This window comes from Myxocyprinus asiaticus, chromosome 16 (assembly GCF_019703515.2).
Source record: "Myxocyprinus asiaticus isolate MX2 ecotype Aquarium Trade chromosome 16, UBuf_Myxa_2, whole genome shotgun sequence".
Taxonomy (NCBI): Eukaryota; Metazoa; Chordata; class Actinopteri; order Cypriniformes; family Catostomidae; genus Myxocyprinus; species Myxocyprinus asiaticus.
Genome location: NC_059359.1, coordinates 38,776,306 through 38,799,411, shown reverse-complemented (window position 1 = coordinate 38,799,411; position 23,106 = coordinate 38,776,306). Strand labels below are relative to the sequence as shown.

Below are 23,106 nucleotides of genomic sequence, written 5' to 3'. Positions count from 1 at the left end.
TGATTAGACAAAAACAATATTTCTACACAGCATATTGCACAGAATGGATGAAAATAAAGTTAATATATTTCAACTGTATATATATAAAAATCCTTAACAGCCATCTTGAAATTAAGTAGGGTAAGCAAGGATGTATAAAAGGTAGCTGTTCTAGTGCCTGTCGAGATAAAGCGCAACAACATACATAAACACACAATCTTTTTTGCCTATGATACAGCTGTACAAAGATTTTTTTTTTCTTTTTTTCTTTTCTCTCTCTTTTTTTCCTTTTTTTATTTTATTTTTTTAACACAACAGCTAGTATAAACCTGAATCGGAAATACAAATCTATTCACCATGCCTGAAGATACTAAAACAATTAGCTATACTTATCTGACAAGTAGAAAAGATTAAATATTCAAATACAATGAGGAACGCAGTACAGAACCGTCGCGAAACTCAACTCGACCATTTGAATAAGTGTAACGACTTTTCCATCCAGTGGTTTCTCGATTTAAAAAATCGTTAAGAAAATCGATCGTTTTAAAGCTACAATCTGGTTAATTCGGCACGATCAGAGGAAATGTAGAAACGAAGCACATGTTGGCTTGAACTGGGTTTTGGAGTGTGTTTGTGTGTCTTTAAGACGCCTGCAGATTGAAACTGTAAACATGAAACAGGAGGTCGATTCAGAGACCCACCTGCTTTTTTTAAAAAAAATTTTTTTTATTATTGTTGTTGTTACTGTTGTTTTTTTTTTTTTAATATATATAAGGAAATCCAAAAACAGCGATTCACACCGATCGACCCCCCCCCCCCCCCCCCCAACCCCCTTTTTTTTATATATATATATATTTGTACAAAAATACACTGAGAAAATAATCAAACGTTTCCTCTCTTTAAGTGTCAAAAGTCTACATTTAAATATAAAAAAACCCCCAAAAGGTTAAAACTCTAGCCCTTCTTCGGAGAAGGAGACAGACAGATGCGAGTGTACTTACGAGAACATAAAAAGAAGACACACTGTTTGGCCAGTATATAAATACATCCATAGGAAAATGGCATCTGAAGAACACAGGAAAGGAAACAACGATGACAAATCAACACTATGTCTCAATACTTCCGGAAAACAACTTAAGAGTTTTTGGTCCTGAATAGAAGAGAGTATATAAAGTTCAGCACAGATTTGATTTTGTATTTGAATCCTGAAGTTAAGAATGAAAACAGCTGGTGATTTTTCCCCGCGAGTAGGAAATCAAACTTGGCGCCATCTACCCATTTAAATAATGCTAACGCTAGTTCTTACAGATATCTCAACACAAGAGAGGACAGGTAACATGCGTTTCTTTTTTCGTTTTCTTTTTATATATATATATAAAAAAGTTGTCTTTTGCCAACCCACCTTGCTTAATAAATCCGACATGATTAAAAACAGCCCATATTTCATTTTTTTTTTTTTTTTTTTTTTTTAAGTAAAAATGATTAAAACGGACATAAGCCCGCCTTCGATTTACGTGCAAATCAATCACAGTTTTCCAGTTCAGATCGTGTTTTCATATTTTCTCAGTAGGATCTCAGTCACTCCTCGTGAATTCCGTCCTCGTGCCAAGCGCGGGGAAAAGACTTCAGTCCTCTCGCGACACTTTTCCATCCTGTCAGCGTTTACCGCTTTTGTTTATCAGCGCTTCGGGCGGGACCCCTCACATGGTGGCTTACTTTACAAACATGCTCGTCTGCAATCCCTTTTTGTTCAAAGATTCTTCCATCCTCACGCCTAACTTTTCTGTCTAGTTCAGCACGTGAGCCGTGAACACCAAGTTAGAAATGGTCGACTCTAACCAGTCCCCTGAAATCATTTCACTCACCTCAGGGGTGCAGTAGTCGGGGAACTCGAAATGAGACGCCCCGGATTCGAAATGCATGTCAAAGTCTCTGTCCAGCACCGAGGAGCCGATGCTTCCCAGAGACATGCTGTCAAAACCCGGGCTCGGATTGACGTCCAGCATGTCGTCGTCGAGTTCCTCGTCTGACGAGGAGGAGAACTGGGACGAGGAGGACGAGTGCGAGGCGGACGGGGTGGGCGAGGAAGCCCGCATGCTGGTGTACCTGGAGGACGAGCTGCTGGGGGAGTCAGAGCCCTCTTTCCCGCTCGTCGCGCCGTCCTCGTACAGGCTCAGCGGGTCGCTGGACTCGGCGGAGCTGCTCAGGGTCGGACTGGCGGGTACAGCTGCTGAAGACGCGCTTGTGCTGCTGCTGCCTCCGAAAATGTAAACCCGCTTCGTCTTCTTGTCAGGTATTTGCTTGGAGGCTGAGCCCGACTTGGATTTGTACAGAGAGTGGTGATCGGCGGGTCCCTGCTCGGGAAATGTTGTCTTTGCGCTCCCCATAACTATTTTGTGCGGCTTGCTCGTTGCTCTGGGGCTTCCGCTCTTCTTTGCAGACGGTTTTGACACACCGGCACTCGCGTAGCCGATCTTCTCTCCCTTCTCGCTCGGCTTGGAGCCGCTCGACTTGACCTTTTTCCTCGGCCGGTACTTGTAGTCGGGGTAGTCGGCCATGTGCTTGAGTCTGAGCCGCTCCGCCTCTCGGATGAAGGGGATCTTGTCGCTGTCTTTCAGGAGCTTCCAGCGCTTGCCGAGTCTCTTGGAGATCTCCGCGTTGTGCATGTCCGGCGACTGCTCCATAATTTTACGCCTTTCGATTTGCGACCACACCATAAAGGCGTTCATCGGTCTCTTGATGTGACCGCTGGGGGTTTTGCACCAGCCCGGGTCAAGCTTGTCACCCCCGGATGCCGTGGAAGAAGCCAAGTCCAGCTCCACTGCTTCGGGATTCTCCGTGCTGCTCGTTTTCTGGACCATTGCTACAACAGTCCGTCAGTGTGATATCAGTTGTCCCGAGGAGAGCCGTTCCGGCTGCCAAACCACGGAAAACCCGCTCTCAGCCGTTTTTAGTGCAGTGGCTTTGCGTGAAAGTTCTGTTTCGGGGCTTTTTCATACAGTTCAATGAGCTGATTTCCACAGTGTCCGCGCATCCAGTAATAATGTTGTCGAATAACAGTCGATGAGCGGTTGAAAGTTTGTATATGCGAGGGATCAGTGTTTGTGTGCGCTGCGGTGCAGCAAAGCTCTGTTCAAGTTTCTAAAGATATCGCACTCCTTCTGCATATCCTTCCCCCGTGAAAAACCATGCGGGAAAACCAGGATGTAAAGGAGCACAAGGATTCGTCTCTTGTTTGGAGTCTAAGTTTCAACAGACTTCTATACTGCCTCGTGCAGCTTTATCCGTTTCCAAAGGTAGAATAGCGACGGCGCCCAGCCAATGAGCGGCTGTCTCTAGCCTTCCCTCCGCCAAAAACACGCCCACTCGCTTCTCATTGGCTGAAAAAGGAATCTAATAATAATCAGCGCGTTCAATGAGGAGCTTTGGCTCTGACCTCATTCCAGTATAACACGACAAACTTAGTTTTAAAGGCACACGTGTGTGTGTGTGTGTGTGTGTGTGTGTGTGTGTGTGTGTGTGTGTGTGTGTGTGTGTGTTTATTTTTCATGTTTTGCTAGTAGACCTGGGTCTAATGCTTACAAATAAAAACACAGTCTGTTTCGAGGCTAGGTACGTTTTCTGTCAAGGTCCTATTTATAAAACCAACACAAAATAAAACTGATAAATTCGTGCCAATAATTACATTGACTTCTATGTGTGGTATTGCCGTTGTCCATCAACACCAGCCGTTTATCACTCTTTTCTAAAGCTCAGCTCGCAGTGTAACTGAGTCCTGTCTCGAGTTTATGCTCATTAATATTCTGGATGAACAGGAAGAGGGCGGAGCCTCCGAAAGCAGGCGGTCCTTTGTAACAGCGCGCACGCCTTACGCCCCTAAACAGAAAAGCCAAGAGTAGCAGTATTCACATTCAAAGTTAATGCTAAGCAACACACTCTACGCACTGTCTGCTTATCAACAGGATTTAACAAGCTGAATGCGCTGGAATAAGTTTGCACCCCCCCCCCTTTCCCATGCACCAATTGTGTTGCATTGGAGACTGGTGCATGTTTGGAGAAGGGCTAGAGGTCTGTAGACATAAACACGTCTGTTAGGATATTAACACGTTCGGTTTGCACAGTTGTTATTTACCCCGACAAGAGTCCGGGCAGTGGTCCAAATCTCTATCTTTGGGGAAACGCGCTAAATTTGTTTGACGCTAGATGGCAGAGTGGAGCCAAGGGACGCGGATTGTTTTCAGTAGAACAGTTTTAATGCAACAGACTGTATATTTGCCAAAGAATTACATAACGCATATCCAATAAATATTTCACAATGGTTTGCATAACATCCTTGTTATTGTTTACCCAAAACACAGTCTGTATATTTCAGGTCTTAACGAATAATGCGCCTCTCACGCATCTTACTTTACTGTAAATCAGACCTAAATAAGACGTTCGTTGTAGTTTTTGTTCTTGTGTCATGACTGAAAATAAATAAATAAATAAATAAATAAATAAATAAATAAATAATAATAATAATAATAATAATAATAATAATATATTATTATATAAATATATATTGGTCAAGCCCTCATCACAACCCCAACCATACATTTTCACATATATGACACATAATGCCACTGACTTAACGTTTAGTAATTTATTTAGTTATAAAACATGCCTGAAAATTGTTTAACCTCATCTTAAAATATTACACGTTAGTGCGGTAAACACTTTTGTTGTGTCTTGGCGCAAACGAATGTGTGGCTTACTAAAACATTATCTTTGATTAAAATGTGATAAATCACTAATTTCAATAAATGCATGAACGACGTCAGTAGGTCTGGGCAGGTGCGAGTCAAATGAAACATTTTTCTTTACACACGTTGGGAGGGGAGTGTGTCCTCGCGCTTATTTTATGGCTCGTGTTGGCGCGTGGCGCAGACGACCAACTCGTGAGTGTAAACGTACGTGCCAAAGCAAAACACAGCAGGTACTGAGTGTCTATAACATCAAACCAACAAAATAATAAGCATATTGGCGGATTTATTGGCAGTAGTATTGTGTGGATGACAGAATATACAGTAATTAGCTACTATTATATGGTCTGTAACTGGGTTATGAGAACTGTTGAGACTCGTGATTAACATGATGGGCAGTTCAAGTACAACTGGGTACATACAGTGAGAAATAACACGGGCATTCAAAATGCAGTTACTTCATTGCAAAGGAAAAAAAAACATAACAGTGATGATAATAATAAAAAATGGAATGTCATAAAAACAGCATGAAAAATAATTTTACATGAAGTAGAAAATATTTAGTTTCAATTCAAGTATAGCATGTCACTGTTTGACATGTCATGCCAACTACCCAACTAAACTTCAAAAGCACATGGCTGTTCTGAGTTATTTCAACTCTTAATGCTCTACAGTGCATAGCCGATGCTTAAAATGATTATTGATGAATAACTGATCACTTTTTGCATGTTTAAATACTACATTTTGCTATGAGAAAATACAATGTTGAGTCATATGCAGAGTGCAGCTGTGCACAATGACATCCATGTTTCCTTTGGATTGACTGTGTAGACACACACCTTGTGTATATATAGGGCACACATGTATATAAATCTGTGTCATGCACTGACAAGGAACCGCACATCTGCCATGCTATAACGAAGATATTGATCATCATATCATGCAAAGTGTATTTGAACAGCTGCTTCAGACCCATCTTATCTTATCAAGCGAGCAGCTGTCTGGTAATGCCCAGTTAATAATTTCTAGATGCAACTCCCAGCATGCCTATTGACAAGACTTTTGTTGTCAAACTTTGATTTCTGAAGTTCAGCAAGGGTAGTGTGAACATCTGTCAGTGTCAGGGTTGGTTGGAAGCGTGAGAGACAGAGATATGCACGGAAAGATTAAATTATATATATAGTCTTTTTATGGGCCTGGGCAGAATAACAGCTGCCTCTAATATAATTAAATATCTATAATGCCATTTTTACACAGGTAATTACAATGTGAGAGCTTTACATGAAAAGTTAAATGGTTAAAAAAAAATCTATGCCTATGGTCTGAACCTACGGAGCCCCTTAAAGGACAGGTATGGAATTTATTTTATGAAATAGTTTTATGTTCCCTCGCAATAGTTTGCGTTCCCTCTCAATTATTGTGTGTTTCCTAGCAATAAATTGACTATGGATTGACTATAGCAATATTAGTAGTAATCATAACTGCATTACATGGTTTTACCTTGGAAACTATGGTTTGAATACAATTACCATGGTTTAACTACAATAATAATGTAGTATCCATGTAATAACCATGGTTTCACTATAGTGATACTGTAGTAACTGTGACTAGTAATCATAGTTATTCTTGAGGTCCCTATGGTTTTAATACAAATACCATAGTTGAACTCTAGTTACTATTATAAGGCAATGGTAAATTGTATGGTTATGGTTTTACTACAAATACCATAGTTGTACTCTAGTTACTATAGTACAACCATGGTAAATTTTGTGGTTATGGTTTTAATACAAATACAATAGTTGAACTCTAGTTACTGTTATAAGGCAATGGTAAATTTTGTGGTTATGGTTTTACTACAAATACCATAGTTGTACTCTAGTTACTATAGTACAACAATGGTAAATTTTGTGGTTATGGTTTTAATACAAATACAATAGTTGAACTCTAGTTACTGTTATAAGGCAATGGTAAATTGTGTGGTTATGGTTTTACTACAAATACCATAGTTGTACTATAGTTACTATAGTACAACCATGGTAAATTTTGTGGTTATGGTTTTACTACAAATACAATAGTTGAACTCTAGTTACTATAGTACAACCATAGTAAATTGTGTGGTTATGGTTTTACTACAAATACCATAGTTGAACTCTAGTTACCATAGTACAACCATGGTAAATTGTGTTGTCATGGTTTCACTACAAATACCTTAGTTGAACTCTAGTTAATATAATAAGACAATGGTACATTTTGTGGTTATGGTTTTAGTACAAATACCATAGTTGAACTCTAGTTACTATAGTACAACCATGGTAAATTGTGTGGTTATGGTTTTACTACAAATACCATAGTTGTACTCTAGTTACTATAGTACAACCATGGTAAATTTTGTGGTTATGGTTTTACTACAAATACCATAGTTGAACTCTAGTTACTATAGTAAAACCATGGTAAATTGTGTGGTTATGGTTTTACTACAAATACCATAGTTGAACTCTAGTTACCATAGTACAACCATGGTAAATTGTGTTGTCATGGTTTCACTACAGATACCATAGTTGAACTCTAGTTAATATAATAAGACAATGGTACATTTTGTGGTTATGGTTTTAGTACAAATACCATAGTTGAACTCTAGTTACTATAGTACAACCATGGTAAATTGTGTTGTCATGGTTTCACTACAAATATGTTAGTTGAACTCTTGTTATTGTAATACGGCAATGGTAAATTGTGTGGTTATGGTTTTACTACAAATAACATAGCTGAACTCTAGTTACTGTAATAAGACAATGGTAAATTGTGTGGTTGTGGTTTAACTACAAATACCATAGTTGAACTCTAGTTACCATAGTACAACCATGGTAAATTGTGTTGTCATGGTTGCACTACAAATACCATAGCTGAACTCTAGTTACTGTAATAAGACAATGGTAAATTGTGTGGTTGTGGTTTAACTACAAATACCATAGTTGAACTCTAGTTACCATAGTACAACCATGGTAAATTGTGTTGTCATGGTTTCACTACAAATACCATAGTTGAACTCTAGTTAATATAATAAGACAATGGTGCATTTTGTGGTTATGTTTTAATACAAATACCATAGTTGAACTCTAGTTACTGTAATAAGGCAATGGTAAATTGTGTGGTTATGGTTTTACTACAAATACCATAGTTGAACTCTAGTTACTATAGTACAACCATGCAAATTTTGTGGTTATGGTTTTACTACAAATACCATAGTTGAACTCTAGTTAGTATAGTACAACCATGGTAAATTGTGTGGTTATGGTTTTACTTCAAATAACATAGTTGAACTATAGTTACTATAGTACAACCATGGTAAATTGTATGGTTATGGTTTTACTACAAATACCATAGTTGTTCTCTAGTTACTAAAGTACAACCATGGTGAATTTTGTGGTTATGGTTTTATTACAAATTACATAGTTGAACTCTAGTTACTATAGTACAACCATGGTAAATTTTGTGGTTATGGTTTTACTACAAATACAATAGTTGAACTCTAGTTACTGTTATAAGGCAATGGTAAATTTTGTGGTTATGGTTTTACTACAAATACCATAGTTGAACTCTAGCTACAATAGTACAACCATGGTAAATTGTGTGGTTATGGTTTTACTACAAATACTATAGTTGAACTATAGTTACTATAGTACAACCATGCAAATTTTGTGGTTATGGTTTTACTACAAATACCATAGTTGAACTCTAGTTACTATAGTACAACCATGGTAAATTTTGTGGTTATGGTTTTACTACAAATACAATAGTTGAACTCTAGTTACTATAGTACAACCATGGTAAATTTTGTGGTTATGGTTTTACTACAAATACAATAGTTGAACTGTAGTTACTATAGTACAACCATGCAAATTTTGTGGTTATGGTTTTACTACAAATACCATAGTTGAACTCTAGTTACAATAGTACAATCATGGTACATTTTGTGGTTATGGTTTTACTACAAATACCATAGTTGTTCTCTAGTTACTATAGTACAACCATGGTAAATTTTGTGGTTATGGTTTTACTACAAATACAATAGTTGAACTCTAGTTACTATAGTACAACCATGGTAAATTTTGTGGTTATGGTTTTACTACAAATACAATAGTTGAACTCTAGTTACTGTTATAAGGCAATGGTAAATTGTGTGGTTATGGTTTTACTACAAATACCATAGTTGAACTATAGTTACTATAGTACAACCATGCAAATTTTGTGGTTATGGTTTTACTACAAATACCATAGTTGAACTCTAGCTACAATAGTACAACCATGGTAAATTGTGTGGTTATGGTTTTACTACAAATACCATAGTTGAACTATAGTTACTATTGTACAACCATGCAAATTTTGTGGTTATGGTTTTACTACAAATACTATAGTTGAACTCTAGTTACAATAGTACAATCATGGTAAATTTTGTGGTTATGGTTTTACTACAAATACAATAGTTGAACTCTAGCTACAATAGTACAACCATGGTAAATTGTGTGGTTATGGTTTTACTACAAATACCATAGTTGAACTATAGTTACTATAGTACAACCATGCAAATTTTGTGGTTATGGTTTTACTACAAATACCATAGTTGAACTATAGTTACTATAGTACAACCATGGTAAATTTTGTGGTTATGGTTTTACTACAAATACAATAGTTGAACTATAGTTACTATAGTACAACCATGCAAATTTTGTGGTTATGGTTTTACTACAAATACCATAGTTGAACTCTAGTTACTATAGTACAACCATGGTAAATTTTGTGGTTATGGTTTTACTACAAATACAATAGTTGAACTCTAGTTACTATAGTACAACCATGGTAAATTTTGTGGTTATGGTTTTACTACAAATACAATAGTTGAACTCTAGTTACTGTTATAAGGCAATGGTAAATTGTGTGGTTATGGTTTTACTACAAATACCATAGTTGAACTCTAGTTACTATAGTACAACCATGGTAAATTTTGTGGTTATGGTTTTACTACAAATACCATAGTTGAACTCTAGGTACTATAGTACAACCATGGTAAATTGTGTGGTTATGGTTTTACTACAAATACCATAGTTGAACTCTAGTTACTATAATAAGACAATGGTAAATTGTATGGTTATGGTTTAACTACAAATATGTTAGTTGAACTCTTGGTAATATAGTACAACCATGGTACATTTTGTGGTTATGGTTTTACTACAAATACCATAGTTGTTCTCTAGTTACTATAGTACAACCATGGTAAATTTTGTGGTTATGGTTTTACTACAAATACAATAGTTGAACTCTAGTTACTATAGTACAACCATGGTAAATTTTGTGGTTATGGTTTTACTACAAATACAATAGTTGAACTCTAGGTAATATAGTACAACCAAGGTAAATTTTGTGGTTATGGTTTTACTACAAATACCATAGTTGAACTCTAGGTACTACAGTACAACCATGGTAAATTGTGTGGTTATGGTTTTACTACAAATACCATAGTTGAACTCTAGGTAATATAGTACAACCATGGTAAATTTTGTGGTTATGGTTTTACTACAAATACCATAGTTGAACTCTAGGTAATATAGTACGACCATGGTAAATTTTGTGGTTATGGTTTTACTACAAATACCATAGTTGAACTCTAGGTAATATAGTACAACCATGGTACATTTTGTGGTTATGGTTTTACTACAAATACCATAGTTGAACTCTAGTTAGTATAGTACAACCATGGTAAATTGTGTGGTTATGGTTTTACTACAAATACCATAGTTGAACTCTAGTTACTATAGTACAACCATGGTAAATTTTGTGGTTATGGTTTTACTACAAATACCATAGTTGAACTCTAGGTAATATAGTACAACCATGGTAAATTGTGTGGTTATGGTTTTACTACAAATACCATAGTTGAACTCTAGTTACTATAATAAGACAATGGTAAATTGTATGGATATGGTTTAACTACAAATATGTTAGTTGAACTTTAGGTAATATAGTACAACCATGGTACATTTTGTGGTTATGGTTTAATACAAATACCATAGTTGAACTCGTTACTATAGTATAACCATGGTAAATTCTGTGGTTATGGTTTTACTACAAATACCATAGTTGAACTCTAGTTACCATAGTACAACCATGGTAAATTGTGTGGTTATGGTTTTAATACAAATACCATAGTTGAACTCTAGTTACTATAATAAGACAATGTTAAATTTTGTGGTTATGGTTTTACTACAAATACCATAGTTGTACTCTAGTTACTATAGTGCAACCATGGTAAATTGTGTGGTTATGGTTTTACTACAAATACCATAGTTGAACTCTAGGTACTACAGTACAACCATGGTAAATTGTGTGGTTATGGTTTTACTACAAATACCATAGTTGAACTCTAGGTAATATAGTACAACCATGGTAAATTTTGTGGTTATGGTTTTACTACAAATACCATAGTTGAACTCTTGGTAATATAGTACAACCATGGTACATTTTGTGGTTATGGTTTTACTACAAATACCATAGTTGAACTCTAGTTACTATAGTATAACCATGGTAAATTCTGTGGTTATGGTTTTACTACAAATACCATAGTTGAACTCTAGTTACTATAGTACAACCATGGTAAATTTTGTGGTTATTGTTTTACTACAAATACCATAGTTGAACTCTAGGTAATATAGTACAACCATGGTACATTTTGTGGTTATGGTTTTACTACAAATACCATAGTTGAACTCTAGTTACTATAGTATAACCATGGTAAATTCTGTGGTTATGGTTTTACTACAAATACCATAGTTGAACTCTAGTTACTATAGTACAACCATGGTAAATTGTGTGGTTATGGTTTTAATACAAATATCATAGTTGAACTCTAGTTACTATAATAAGACAATGTTACATTTTGTGGTTATGGTTTTACTAAAAATACCATAGTTGTACTCTAGTTACTATAGTGCAACCATGGTAAATTGTGTGGTTATGGTTTTACTACAAATACCATAGTTGAACTCTAGGTACTCTAGTACATCCATGGTAAATTGTGTGGTTATGGTTTTACTACAAATACCATAGTTGAACTCTAGGTAATATAGTACAACCATGGTAAATTTTGTGGTTATGGTTTTACTACAAATACCATAGTTGAACTCTAGGTAATATAGTACAACCATGGTAAATTTTGTGGTTATGGTTTTACTACAAATACCATAGTTGCACTCTAGTTACTATAGTATAACCATGGTAAATTCTGTGGTTATGGTTTTACTACAAATACCATAGTTGAACTCTAGGTAATATAGTACAACCATGGTAAATTTTGTGGTTATGGTTTTACTACAAATACCATAGATGAACTCTAGTTACTATAGTATAACCATGGTCAATTGTTTGGTTATGGTTTTACTACAAATAACATAGTTGTACTCTAGTTACTCTAGTACAACCATGGTAAATTGTGTGGTTATGGTTTTAATACAAATATCATAGTTGAACTCTAGTTACTATAATAAGACAATGTTAAATTCTGTGGTTATGGTTTTACTACAAATACCATAGTTGTACTCTAGTTACTATAGTGCAACCATGGTAAATTGTGTAGTTATGGTTTTACTACAAATACCATAGTTGAACTCTAGGTACTCTAGTACAACCATGGTACATTTTGTGGTTATGGTTTTACTACAAATACCATAGTTGAACTCTAGTTACTATAATAAGACAATGGTAAATTGTATGGTTATGGTTTTACTACAAATACCATAGTTGTTCTCTAGTTACTATAGTACAACCATGGTGAATTCTGTGGTTATGGTTTTATTACAAATTACATAGTTGAACTCTAGTTATTATAGTACAACCATGGTAAATTTTGTGGTTATGGTTTTACTATAAATACAATAGTTGAACTCTAGTTAGTATAGTACAACCATGGTAAATTTTGTGGTTATGGTTTTACTACAAATACCATAGTTGAACTCTAGTTACTATAGTACAACCATGGTAAACTGTGTGGTTATGGTTTTACTACAAATACCATAGTTGAACTCTAGGTAATATAGTACAACCATGGTAAATTTTGTGGTTATGGTTTTACTACAAATACCATAGTTGAACTCTAGTTACTATAGTATAACCATGGTAAATTCTGTGGTTATGGTTTTACTACAAATACCATAGTTGAACTCTAGTTACTATAGTACAACCATGGTAAATTGTGTGGTTATGGTTTTAATACAAATATCATAGTTGAACTCTAGTTACTATAATAAGACAATGTTAAATTTTGTGGTTATGGTTTTACTACAAATACCATAGTTGTACTCTAGTTACTATAGTGCAACCATTGTAAATTGTGTTGTTATGGTTTTACTACAAATACCATAGTTGAACTCTAGGTACTCTAGTACATCCATGGTAAATTGTGTGGTTATGGTTTTACTACAAATACCATAGTTGAACTCTAGGTACTACAGTACAACCATGGTAAATTGTGTGGTTATGGTTTTACTACAAATACCATAGTTGAACTCTAGTTACTATAATAAGACAATGGTAAATTGTATGGTTATGGTTTTACTACAAATACCATAGATGTTCTCTAGTTACTATAGTACAACCATGGTGAATTTTGTGGTTATGGTTTTATTACAAATTACATAGTTGAACTCTAGTTAGTATAGTACAACCATGGTAAATTTTGTGGTTATGGTTTTACTTTAAATACAATAGTTGAACTCTAGTTAGTATAGTACAACCATGGTAAATTTTGTGGTTATGGTTTTACTACAAATACCATAGTTGAACTCTAGTTACTATAGTGAAACCATGGTAAATTTTGTGGTTATGTTTTTACTACAAATACATTAGTTGAACTCTAGTTACTATAGTACATCCATGGTAAATTTTGTGGTTATGGTTTTACTACAAATACCATAGTTGAACTCTAGTTACTATAGTACAACCATGGTAAATTTGGTGGTTATGGTTTTACTACAAATACCATAGTTGAACAATAGTTACTATAATAAAACAATGGTAATTTTATGGTTTCTATGATTTTACTACAAATTCCATTGTGCAGCTATGGTCACTGTAGTAAAACCATGGTTTATTTATTGTGAGGGAACGCAAAACTTTTTTTTCGAGGCAACGCAAACTATTTCAGAAAATAAATTCCCTCCTTGTCCTCTAAGGGTCTCCTTATGAACTCACCACATGGTTGAATTCCTTTGGGACATGTGATTTACAAACAAAACCCACACTGTCTCAGTCCTAAAATCGTTTGAGTGATGTTTGGTGGCCTTCTGGGACAGTCTGCAGTGGATTCCCCAGTGTGTCATGCCCATACATATTAACTTGCTTTTCTCTGGGGTGCTTTAAAAGAGGGTGACAAAAGTAGGTGGCAGGTTTTCAGCTCATGTTTGGGCTCATGAATGCAAGGTGCATACATGCATAGTGAGAGGTGGCGGTGTTTGAGAGACTATGACATAGCCGACAGCGGCAAGGGAAACTACCACCGACCAGCAGGATGATAAGGGGCAGAGACACACCTGATGCAGCACACATGATGTTGACACCTGAGATGACAGGTAGAGATAAAATGTTCAGGTTCCGTGATCTGTTGGCTATTAGATATGAGGGAAAAGAGTGTGAGAGCAAAATTTCTTTGGATGGTACAGTAAAAAAAAAAAAAATAAACACAAAAATGAAAAATTCAAATGTTTGAAGATGTATTACTATTCAATTTGAGACCATCTGATAAAATACAAAATGTCAAAAGCACTTGAATTCACTGGAGGCCCACACCAGACTCAAATCCACCTTACCAAAACTGTGGAAAATACACAAATAAAAGAATAATAATAATAATAAAAATGAAAAAGCGCTTGATATGTGACATAAACTGCTTTGATTCTATGTTCTATGGTAGAATACTGTACTGTACTCTAACTGCACAACAGAAAAATGGCTGTTCTTATTACCAACAAAAGCCAAACCAAAATTTTTTTACAAAAAATAAATGAATAGATTCCTGGAAGTGAAAAATGTAAGCCATCAATTGGCACTTTTTCCGCTGAATCGGCAATGTGACACAACACCAATTACAGGCAAACGTCAAGCTCTTCACACCTGATGGGAAAGGGAAAAAAACGACATTGAGATCAGAGATAAGGGTTAAAGAAAAGTGTGCGAGAGATGGAGAAGCAAAGCACTGAGCAGAGAGAGAGGCCTTGAAGTCTGTGTGTTACCGTTTCGATTTGCCTTTGTATTTAATGTGAATGTTATGATAAAATATATGAAAAAACACTCAGCATTGTCTGCCCATCATTTTTGTTCACGTGCATGGAAATAAGGGGCGGATGTTTTTGCCATCTATTCAAAAGCAGAAATGAAATTGTGAAGTTAAATTAATGTCACTGATGTCTCATCTCTCGTCCTTCCTCTCCATATAGCAGAAGTTTTCAGAATTGCATTGTTATGTACACCTGTCTCACCTCCTACAGGATAATCATGATTATTGTGGCATAAAAATTAATGGGAGGATATGCCTTTAAAAGAACTATTGTGAGGGAAACTGTGTGTACAATGTTGCCTGCCACTAACAGTCTCAAATGCCCAGAGACCCAGAGATGACATAATTGTTAGTATTGCTCCATTTATGGCATAGATGTTTTTAAATATCTGGTTGCAGATACACGTTAATCAGTAATATCCTGTACCAAAAACACTGGTAAAAATTGTACTTCCTTCTTATATGCCTAATGTTATGGTTGTTTGTATTTGATAAAAAAAAAAAATAAAATACATTGATAATCACAATCTTCAGTGTTCTCAGAACAGCAGTTCCTATTCATACATTAAGCTTTATATATATATATATATATATATATATATATATATATATACGATGAAAAGACATTGAAACCTTGCTTTGGAACTTGGTCTACAAAATATATAGCTTAAAACAGTTTAGTCTCTAAATTCTGCTTGGATGAGTCATGTTCAAAGTCATTGTAAAGCCACGGTCAAAAGCTTTTAGCATGCAAAATTATTTTGGAAACCAGTGGACAGCACTTCTGGCTTTAATAAATGCTAAATCACAAATAACAAATATTATATTCAACATGTTAAACTATACCATCTACTCACTTTGAAATGCTTTGAGCTATGAGTTATATCTTCTTTCGATCTTCAATTGGTGACATTTTCTCATCATATGTATTCGCAGATCAGGGTTCACAAAATTTTTTATTGCAGCGGAATACAAAATGTTTTTTTCCTGTATTTGAATGGTAGTGAATGGAGCGCAAAGTGAAGAGTGACCACACCTTGATTACCAACATGTGGTAAAATCACTGCAACACGTGTTTTCTCCAACCCGATCTCATAATAATTTGTATAAAATGTGAAATTGAAAGAGATCTTAAAAATTTTCAACTTTTTACTCTAATAGAGAAAAATAAATGAACCAAAAAATGATGTTATCATGATTTTTCTTAAGTTTAACCACTTACCCAGACCTAAACCTAAGCATAAAGTCTAACCCCTTACCCAAACCCTAAACTTAAACCATGACTTTAATAGGAAAATCACTGTTGTGTACCATGGAAGAAAGAAAAGGTCAAGGTTTGAAACGAGACGTGGGAAGCGTATTACAGGTTATTGACAACCATCAGTCATTTCAAATGCATAAATAAATGTGGAATGAGTACCAAAATTTCTTCACAGACATTTCCTTAAAGGTGCAATATGTAACAATTTTTTTTTTTTGCCAATGTATGAATGGCTTGTAATGCAACTTAAAAATGAGCCCATCCCGGACTTCCTAGGTTGCTTATTAAAGCCTGTAGACTGATTTTCATGTGAAGGGAGCGGGTCGGTTTTGCCGGGAAAATCCAAAGGATGTGAAGTTTATGCATGCTCTCAAGAGCCTTGCCTCAGTAATAGCTTCTCTTCCGCTATTCAACAGCATCAACAGACAGTCTGCAACACTAGGTAACGTTATCTTAGAGATGGAATCCAGCAAACGTCCGGCTACCAGCGCAACACCAACTCCTACACAAACTCAGAGTAAAAAAAAAAAAAAAACCTTTATCTACTGAATCCCATCTGGCTAAGCTGGAACGTGATTGTGGTCGAGCGAAAACTAGAGTGAACATCGGCAGGGCATTTGATTCCTGGAGGGACCTTCGTTACGTTTTTGGGGATCAAAACCGGTTTTGGGGATCAAAACTGACCCTGAATTGGTGTTCTTCTTATTGGACAGGTAAGCTTACATAACTGCAAAGCATGTGAAATATAGTGCCATAAGGATTGATCTGTGTAATTTTAGCTAACTTGATCTTGCCTGCTAACGCTGACGAATTGCAAGCTACCTTGCTTTGTAACTTTCAAATAATTTCAACGATCTTCTCTTTATACTAAAAGTCAGGTATACAGGATACATTTAAGCAAATACGCTTGTTTCTTATTTGTAGTACAAAACATGCAAAACATACAATAGTGCGACATAACTGTAAACTGTCTGGTATAGTTCAGTCTGTATGTGTGTATCAGTATGCTATGTTAGCTGATAAGTAGTTTTAGATTAGTCTCAAAGTTTGTAGTAAAACAATCATAACTGTGTAATTTTAATTATGCTACCTCATATGTCAGCATGATGCCAGTGAATCAAGTTCAGTCTCTTTGTACATTATGTCATTGTTTTGGCCGATGCTCTTTCGCTCGCATCCCTATGGAGTGTGTGCACGAGCGCGAGCACGAGCAACACGTAGCTGGCTGCAGTTCACTTAACGGCCACAAGTGTCATTAATAAAAAGGGTTTCTGAATCTTACGCTGCACCTATAAATAAAGTGTGGGATTGGTGACTAGCTAAAATTTGTGACTGTATTGTATCGATTTGAAATTCTAATTGTTGATTGGCTGTTCTGTATGGGAGTAAAAGTCGTACAAGCCAAGACATACAATATCTTATCGAACATTGGTTCGAGACTATGTTGGTTTTCTCATGGCTTATTTATCAGTTTGTATATGAGCAAAAGATGCTGTACAGTTCATTAGTTAATTAATGCAAGACATAAACAATTTACAAGTATATTTGACAATTTGGGAAGCAAAGACAGAAAATCAGTAGAAAAACAATCAGGCCTTTTCATTCATTTATTGAGGATGAAACAGAGTAGTTCTGAGCATGTGGTGTTGGCCAGACTAGGCAGTTTTTGGTCAATTACAGAGACATATAGTGCATTAACTCCACCTGACCACAGTGCAGAAGAGCTCCTCTGAAGTGACCTTAGAGCACAGAGCAAATACAAGATCACTCTCACAGCATTGGTCTTGACCTTACAAAGTATGTGGGTTTAAGAAAATATGGACGGCTGTGAGATTTAGGGTGATTACATGCAATCATGCATGATGTGTTCCAGCTGTTTTAGAGAGAAGATTCCTTTTGTGCTTTAGTCCAAAAAGGGAAATTGCTGAGCAAGACAAAACAGTTCAATACTCTCATTTATAGACCAATTTAGAATAGAAAAGAGTGATAGCAGTGTTGTGATATTATAATTAATGGCCAGTATGCTGTCTTATGAAAACCTGTCCAATATTCTCAGTGAAAACAGCAGCAATAACAAAGGTATCATATGTCAAATAGACAAGTGAGACTACTAGACGAGATTCAAAAGAGCAACGATGGATATAGCATTGCTGTCAAACAGCTGAAGTAAACGGTCAGTTAGCACAACTTATCAGATTTAAAAACACAATGTTTCAAGAATCAAATCAATTTATGCCCATTATGTCATTACACCATATACAGTACACAAGTGTGTTTACTTGCACGATCTTACACCCATTATGCTTAGTAAGCCAACCATGAATAAGGTCATTGAACCGTGTTCTTTAATTGGGGTAAGGCCATAAACAGTTTAAGCAAAAGCCAATCGGCACATGTAGATATTTTACCCATTACCACCATATATCATTGCATATACACGCTTTACCTGGTGTTTTTACCGGCTTATCCAATGTGTGCAGGTGTTAAACACATGACAGATAACATCCTGATGTCAAAGGCAGAGAATAATCAGATGATATCAAGTCTCATGCAAACACGTTCTTCTTGCAGTGTCCGATTTTTTAATGAAACTGATTTTTGGTAGTTATCATCGTATTGGTGTGCATGTAAAAGTCTTGAATGCATCTATTGATGATATAATGTATAAATGTACATAATACATGTAATACTCTGAAATTGTTATTTAAGTGACCTATTTCTACATGATCAAACCCATAAAAATTACTTTGGTTGGTGTAACCTTATTTGTCGGGTTGATTTAATCAGATTAAATTACATTTTTACTCAGGTAATTTAGATGTAGCATTAATACATAACCAGCTCATAAACGCATACAGCACATTGCGGTTTTTGCTTACAAAGAGGCTGGAGCCATTGTGCAAGTCCAACGCACAATGGATGAGAAGCAAGCGAGTAAAAGATCAATGTTCTGAATCACAATACACTAAATATAAAGAATAAAGAACACTTACTCATGCTGTACATCCCAAGATACCACACAAAACTGCTTACAATAAAAAAAGAAAAAAAAAGAATAACCTCCAGCTGACTGATGCATCTGATGGAAACATTTAGGTGTGAAATGCCTCAAACACAACCATGAATTCGTCGTTATTCCTCCTTTTTCTAAATGTAACAGTTCAAGCCAGCGGGCCCGTAACCAAGGTAGTTTGGGTTATGGAATATGGTTTTGAGAGAGAAACAGCCGAAAATACACCACGTCTGCACCAGGTTTGTGTACATAACAGACTCTTAAAGGACAAGGTTAAAATGTACTAAAAACTTTTGACTACTGGCTGCGGTCTCACATCCGTCAGCAGAGAAGAGTCAGTCATATCAGCGGAAGAGCAAGTTATGCCATTTTGATTAAAGATTACGAGGTAAAGATGCATGGATGAATCATTCACAATAAGACCAGTAACATGCATTTTGCATTTTGATTTCATGCCAACGTTAACTTCCATTCCACAAACCACAATGATGGTGACACTCAACAACTGAAGGAGATGCACTCTAAGCTAACAACTCATGACACATAACACAAAGAAACATGAAGACAACACCACCTCAATAAATAGTAAATATTAAAATATGAATTCCCAATTATTATTCATGCTTCATTGCATGCTGGGAACTGGACAGCAAACACACATCTAGTTTGGGCAACACAAATGGATTAAGTAAACTTCCATCTCACAAATTTAAGTGGATTGCATGCTTTGAAATTAAGTTGTGGCAAAGTGTTCAAGAATTGTGTTGCATTAGCTCTTTTTAATTAAGTTAATTGAAAAAGCAGCAAAAACAAAATGTAATGTATACTGTAAAAAATAGAATGTGCCTGATTCAAGGGCTTGTTAGGATTGATTCTTAATCCTCTTAGTCTTGTAAAGTATCTGGAGACTGGAACTAGTGGTCAGGCGCAATGCGCAATGCAGGGGATTCCCTGCCCTTTGAAATGTCTTTCTCCACCTCCAGACAAGGAGTCCCCTGGTCTGGGGAGGACAGTAAGTGATGGCAGAGACTGTCAGCTGATCTGTCTGTGGTCATTTGGCTGTGGCAGCCCCAGTTCTGGACTGTTCACGTTTCCCTTCTCTCTCCCCTCAGACGCACTGCGGCAGCCACGGCGCACACACGCTTCCAACCTTATACACGCACACTGCACTCACTTATGTTTTTAGGAGGGAGGGAGTGGGACGGCTCTCTTGTCTTGTCTCTCCCAAACTATTCTTTCTTCAAGTCTCTTCTCGCTTGGAAAGCTTTCTTCGAAGTGCGCAGTCATATCTGGGAAGCTTGGTAGCTGGATGTTTGAACAACCTTGGATCTATACCCGGGGCTTTATCTGTATGAGGAATATGGCATTTGTCCAACAATTTGGTGTGCTTTCGGGGGATCCTAAAAGTGCCAGCTTCCTTGAAAGATGTGGAGAGCATCGTCTTGCTTCTGTAGAGGACTTGGGTGTCACTGGATTATTGGATCATTCCTTCAAATTTAAGGCTATGATCACAGGCCTATCCAAGCCGGACCATAGTCCTTCTCGGTCACATACGGACAGTATGATCCTACTGGATAATAGATTCCCACAGTCCTGCTTTCAGAGGGCGAATCAGGGAAGAGAGCTGCCCCAGACAAGCTGACCTAAATCGATCCCAGTACTGTCTGGAAAATGCAAGTGAGAGAGAGCGAGAGACACAGCTGTGTAGTTTTTAACTAGCAGAGCTGCTCTCCGCCAGCAGCCATCATGTGGAGAATCGAAGGGATTGCAGACTCTCTCTCTCCCTCTCTCTCTCTCTTTCTCTTTCCCTGAGCTTCTGTAGGGAAACTGGCACGCCTTGCCACATCTCTTGGGGATCAGCTCCTTTCCAACTGCTTATTCCTCTTTTCTGTCTTTCCTCCAGCATTTATCAATCAGCCAGGCTCTGGCTGCATTTTTATGGTGAATTAGTGGCTGCTCTGAGCGGCTCTTATCAGACGGCGCTGGGGGAGCACACCTACCGGGGCTGGGATGCAACTGACTTGACTACCTTCATAACCGTCTGCCTGTATTAGCTGTGTGAGGACGGTGTGGGCACAAGAAACGGAGCAGCATGGATACGCCCACTGCCACGTCTCACAGATTATGGCAAAAATGTATCCTTTGCATTCTGCTTTCGTCCTTCTCCGCCTCCTGTTTTTGCTGTGAGTGTAATATGCTTTGCTGTCTCTCTCTCACACACACATACATATACACATACTCATCTATTCTCTCTCACCTCATTTACTATTCTCGTCACTGTCTGTTTGAGTAAGGCTGATGTGTGAGCAGTGTGCTCTGTGTAGCTGAGAGGATTTTTCAGATCCTGTTTCTGATCATTTGTGCTGTCAGCACACCCATCCTACAGGACTTCAACTGGGAGCGCAAATTTAATGAGATTAAATTTTCGAGATGAAAATAACTGTGTAATGGTAAAGGAGAATGGTATCAGGAATCAGTGGATGTCACTTGATTTGTTGATTAGTGTTTAATGCATCAAGATGACTTTCAGTGTTTTAACAGTTTTGCCATGAACAACATTTGACAATTTATACCTAAAGAAAAGGGTAATGCTTTTATTCAACAAGTGCACAAACTGATTAGTCAACAGATATTTTATTTTCTGTTCTTGTTTGATGCACTGAAGTAAGATATTGTATGGAAGTTTCAGAAATGTTTGCTTGTTTGTACATTTTGAAAAGTTCACCCAACAGTTTTACATATTAGACACCATTATTTTGTATGCTATTTGAGGGTCGTTGACGCATAGCATGTTCATATTAGGTTAAAGGAATATTCTGGGTTCAATAGAAGTTAAGCTCAATCGACAGCATTTGTGCCATAATTTCGACCTGTCGCTTATTTTTTTTAAATAAAGCAAAAATATGGGTTACAGTGAGGCACTTACAATACATTTACATTTACATTTACATTTATTCATTTGGCAGACACTTTTATCCAAAGCAACTTACAAAAGAGGAAAACATAAGCGAATCAGAGGAAAACATAAGCGAATATAAGTCAATTGGGGCCAATTCCTAAACATTAAAATACTTACTGTTTCAAAACTACTGTATAGCAACAAGACGTAAAAACTATGTGTGTTAACGTGATTGTTGTGTGATAAAATCACACATTATGCATTAATAAACATTATGCCACAAATGCTGTGGATTGAGCATAAGTCGAATTGAACCTGGAAAATACCTATATCTTTGAATATAAAGAAATGTGTTTATTTGAAGCATGTAACTTCATGGTCATTTTTATTTAATATTTTTCATTTTTAAATCTCCTTTTTGCCTTAACTAGTTTAAATAGTCCTGTGGTGTGACAATAATAATAATAAAATAAATAAATAAATAAAAAAAATAAAAATAAAAATATTTACTGTAGTCTGCAAATCCAAAGGCTTATTGTGGTTACCATTAAAATACATATTTACTCTTAAGCTGACATGATGTTCTGTTATTTCAGTCAGACATGACAAGAAGTTCAAGGAGAAGAAACTGAATGCCTATTGGATCACAAGTGGGATCAGTCTCATACACACACAATCAAACAAAGAGGAACTTAAGACTTGCTGAAGTGGACCCACCATGTGTTACATTACGCACTTTAGAAGATGGAAATATGATTCATTTTTCTATGTCAGATGTCTTACTGAAGAATTTTCTCCTTTAGAAATGTATGTCCTTTTTTTTTCAAAGGTGATTGTCCAGCAATCAACAGTGAATATAAGGGACTCTTATTGCAGTGTGGCTTTCTAAAA

At 36.4% G+C, this 23,106-nt stretch overlaps 1 protein-coding gene across 1 annotated transcript; it reads right to left on the bottom strand.

The window, feature by feature from the left end:
• Positions 1–1,420: 1,420 nt before the first annotated feature.
• LOC127454412 (transcription factor SOX-4-like) lies at positions 1,421–3,256 on the bottom strand. The gene has a single exon (XM_051721599.1). The coding sequence runs from the start codon at positions 2,838–2,840 to the stop codon at positions 1,767–1,769; it is 1,074 nt and encodes a 357-aa protein (XP_051577559.1). The 5' UTR covers positions 2,841–3,256; the 3' UTR covers positions 1,421–1,766.
• Between the last annotated feature and the right edge of the window lie 19,850 nt (positions 3,257–23,106).

Coding starts and splice junctions, on each gene's coding strand:
- LOC127454412 (XM_051721599.1), bottom strand. CDS start 2,840: ATGGTCCAGAAAACGAGCAGCACGGAGAATCCCGAAGCAGTGGAGCTG.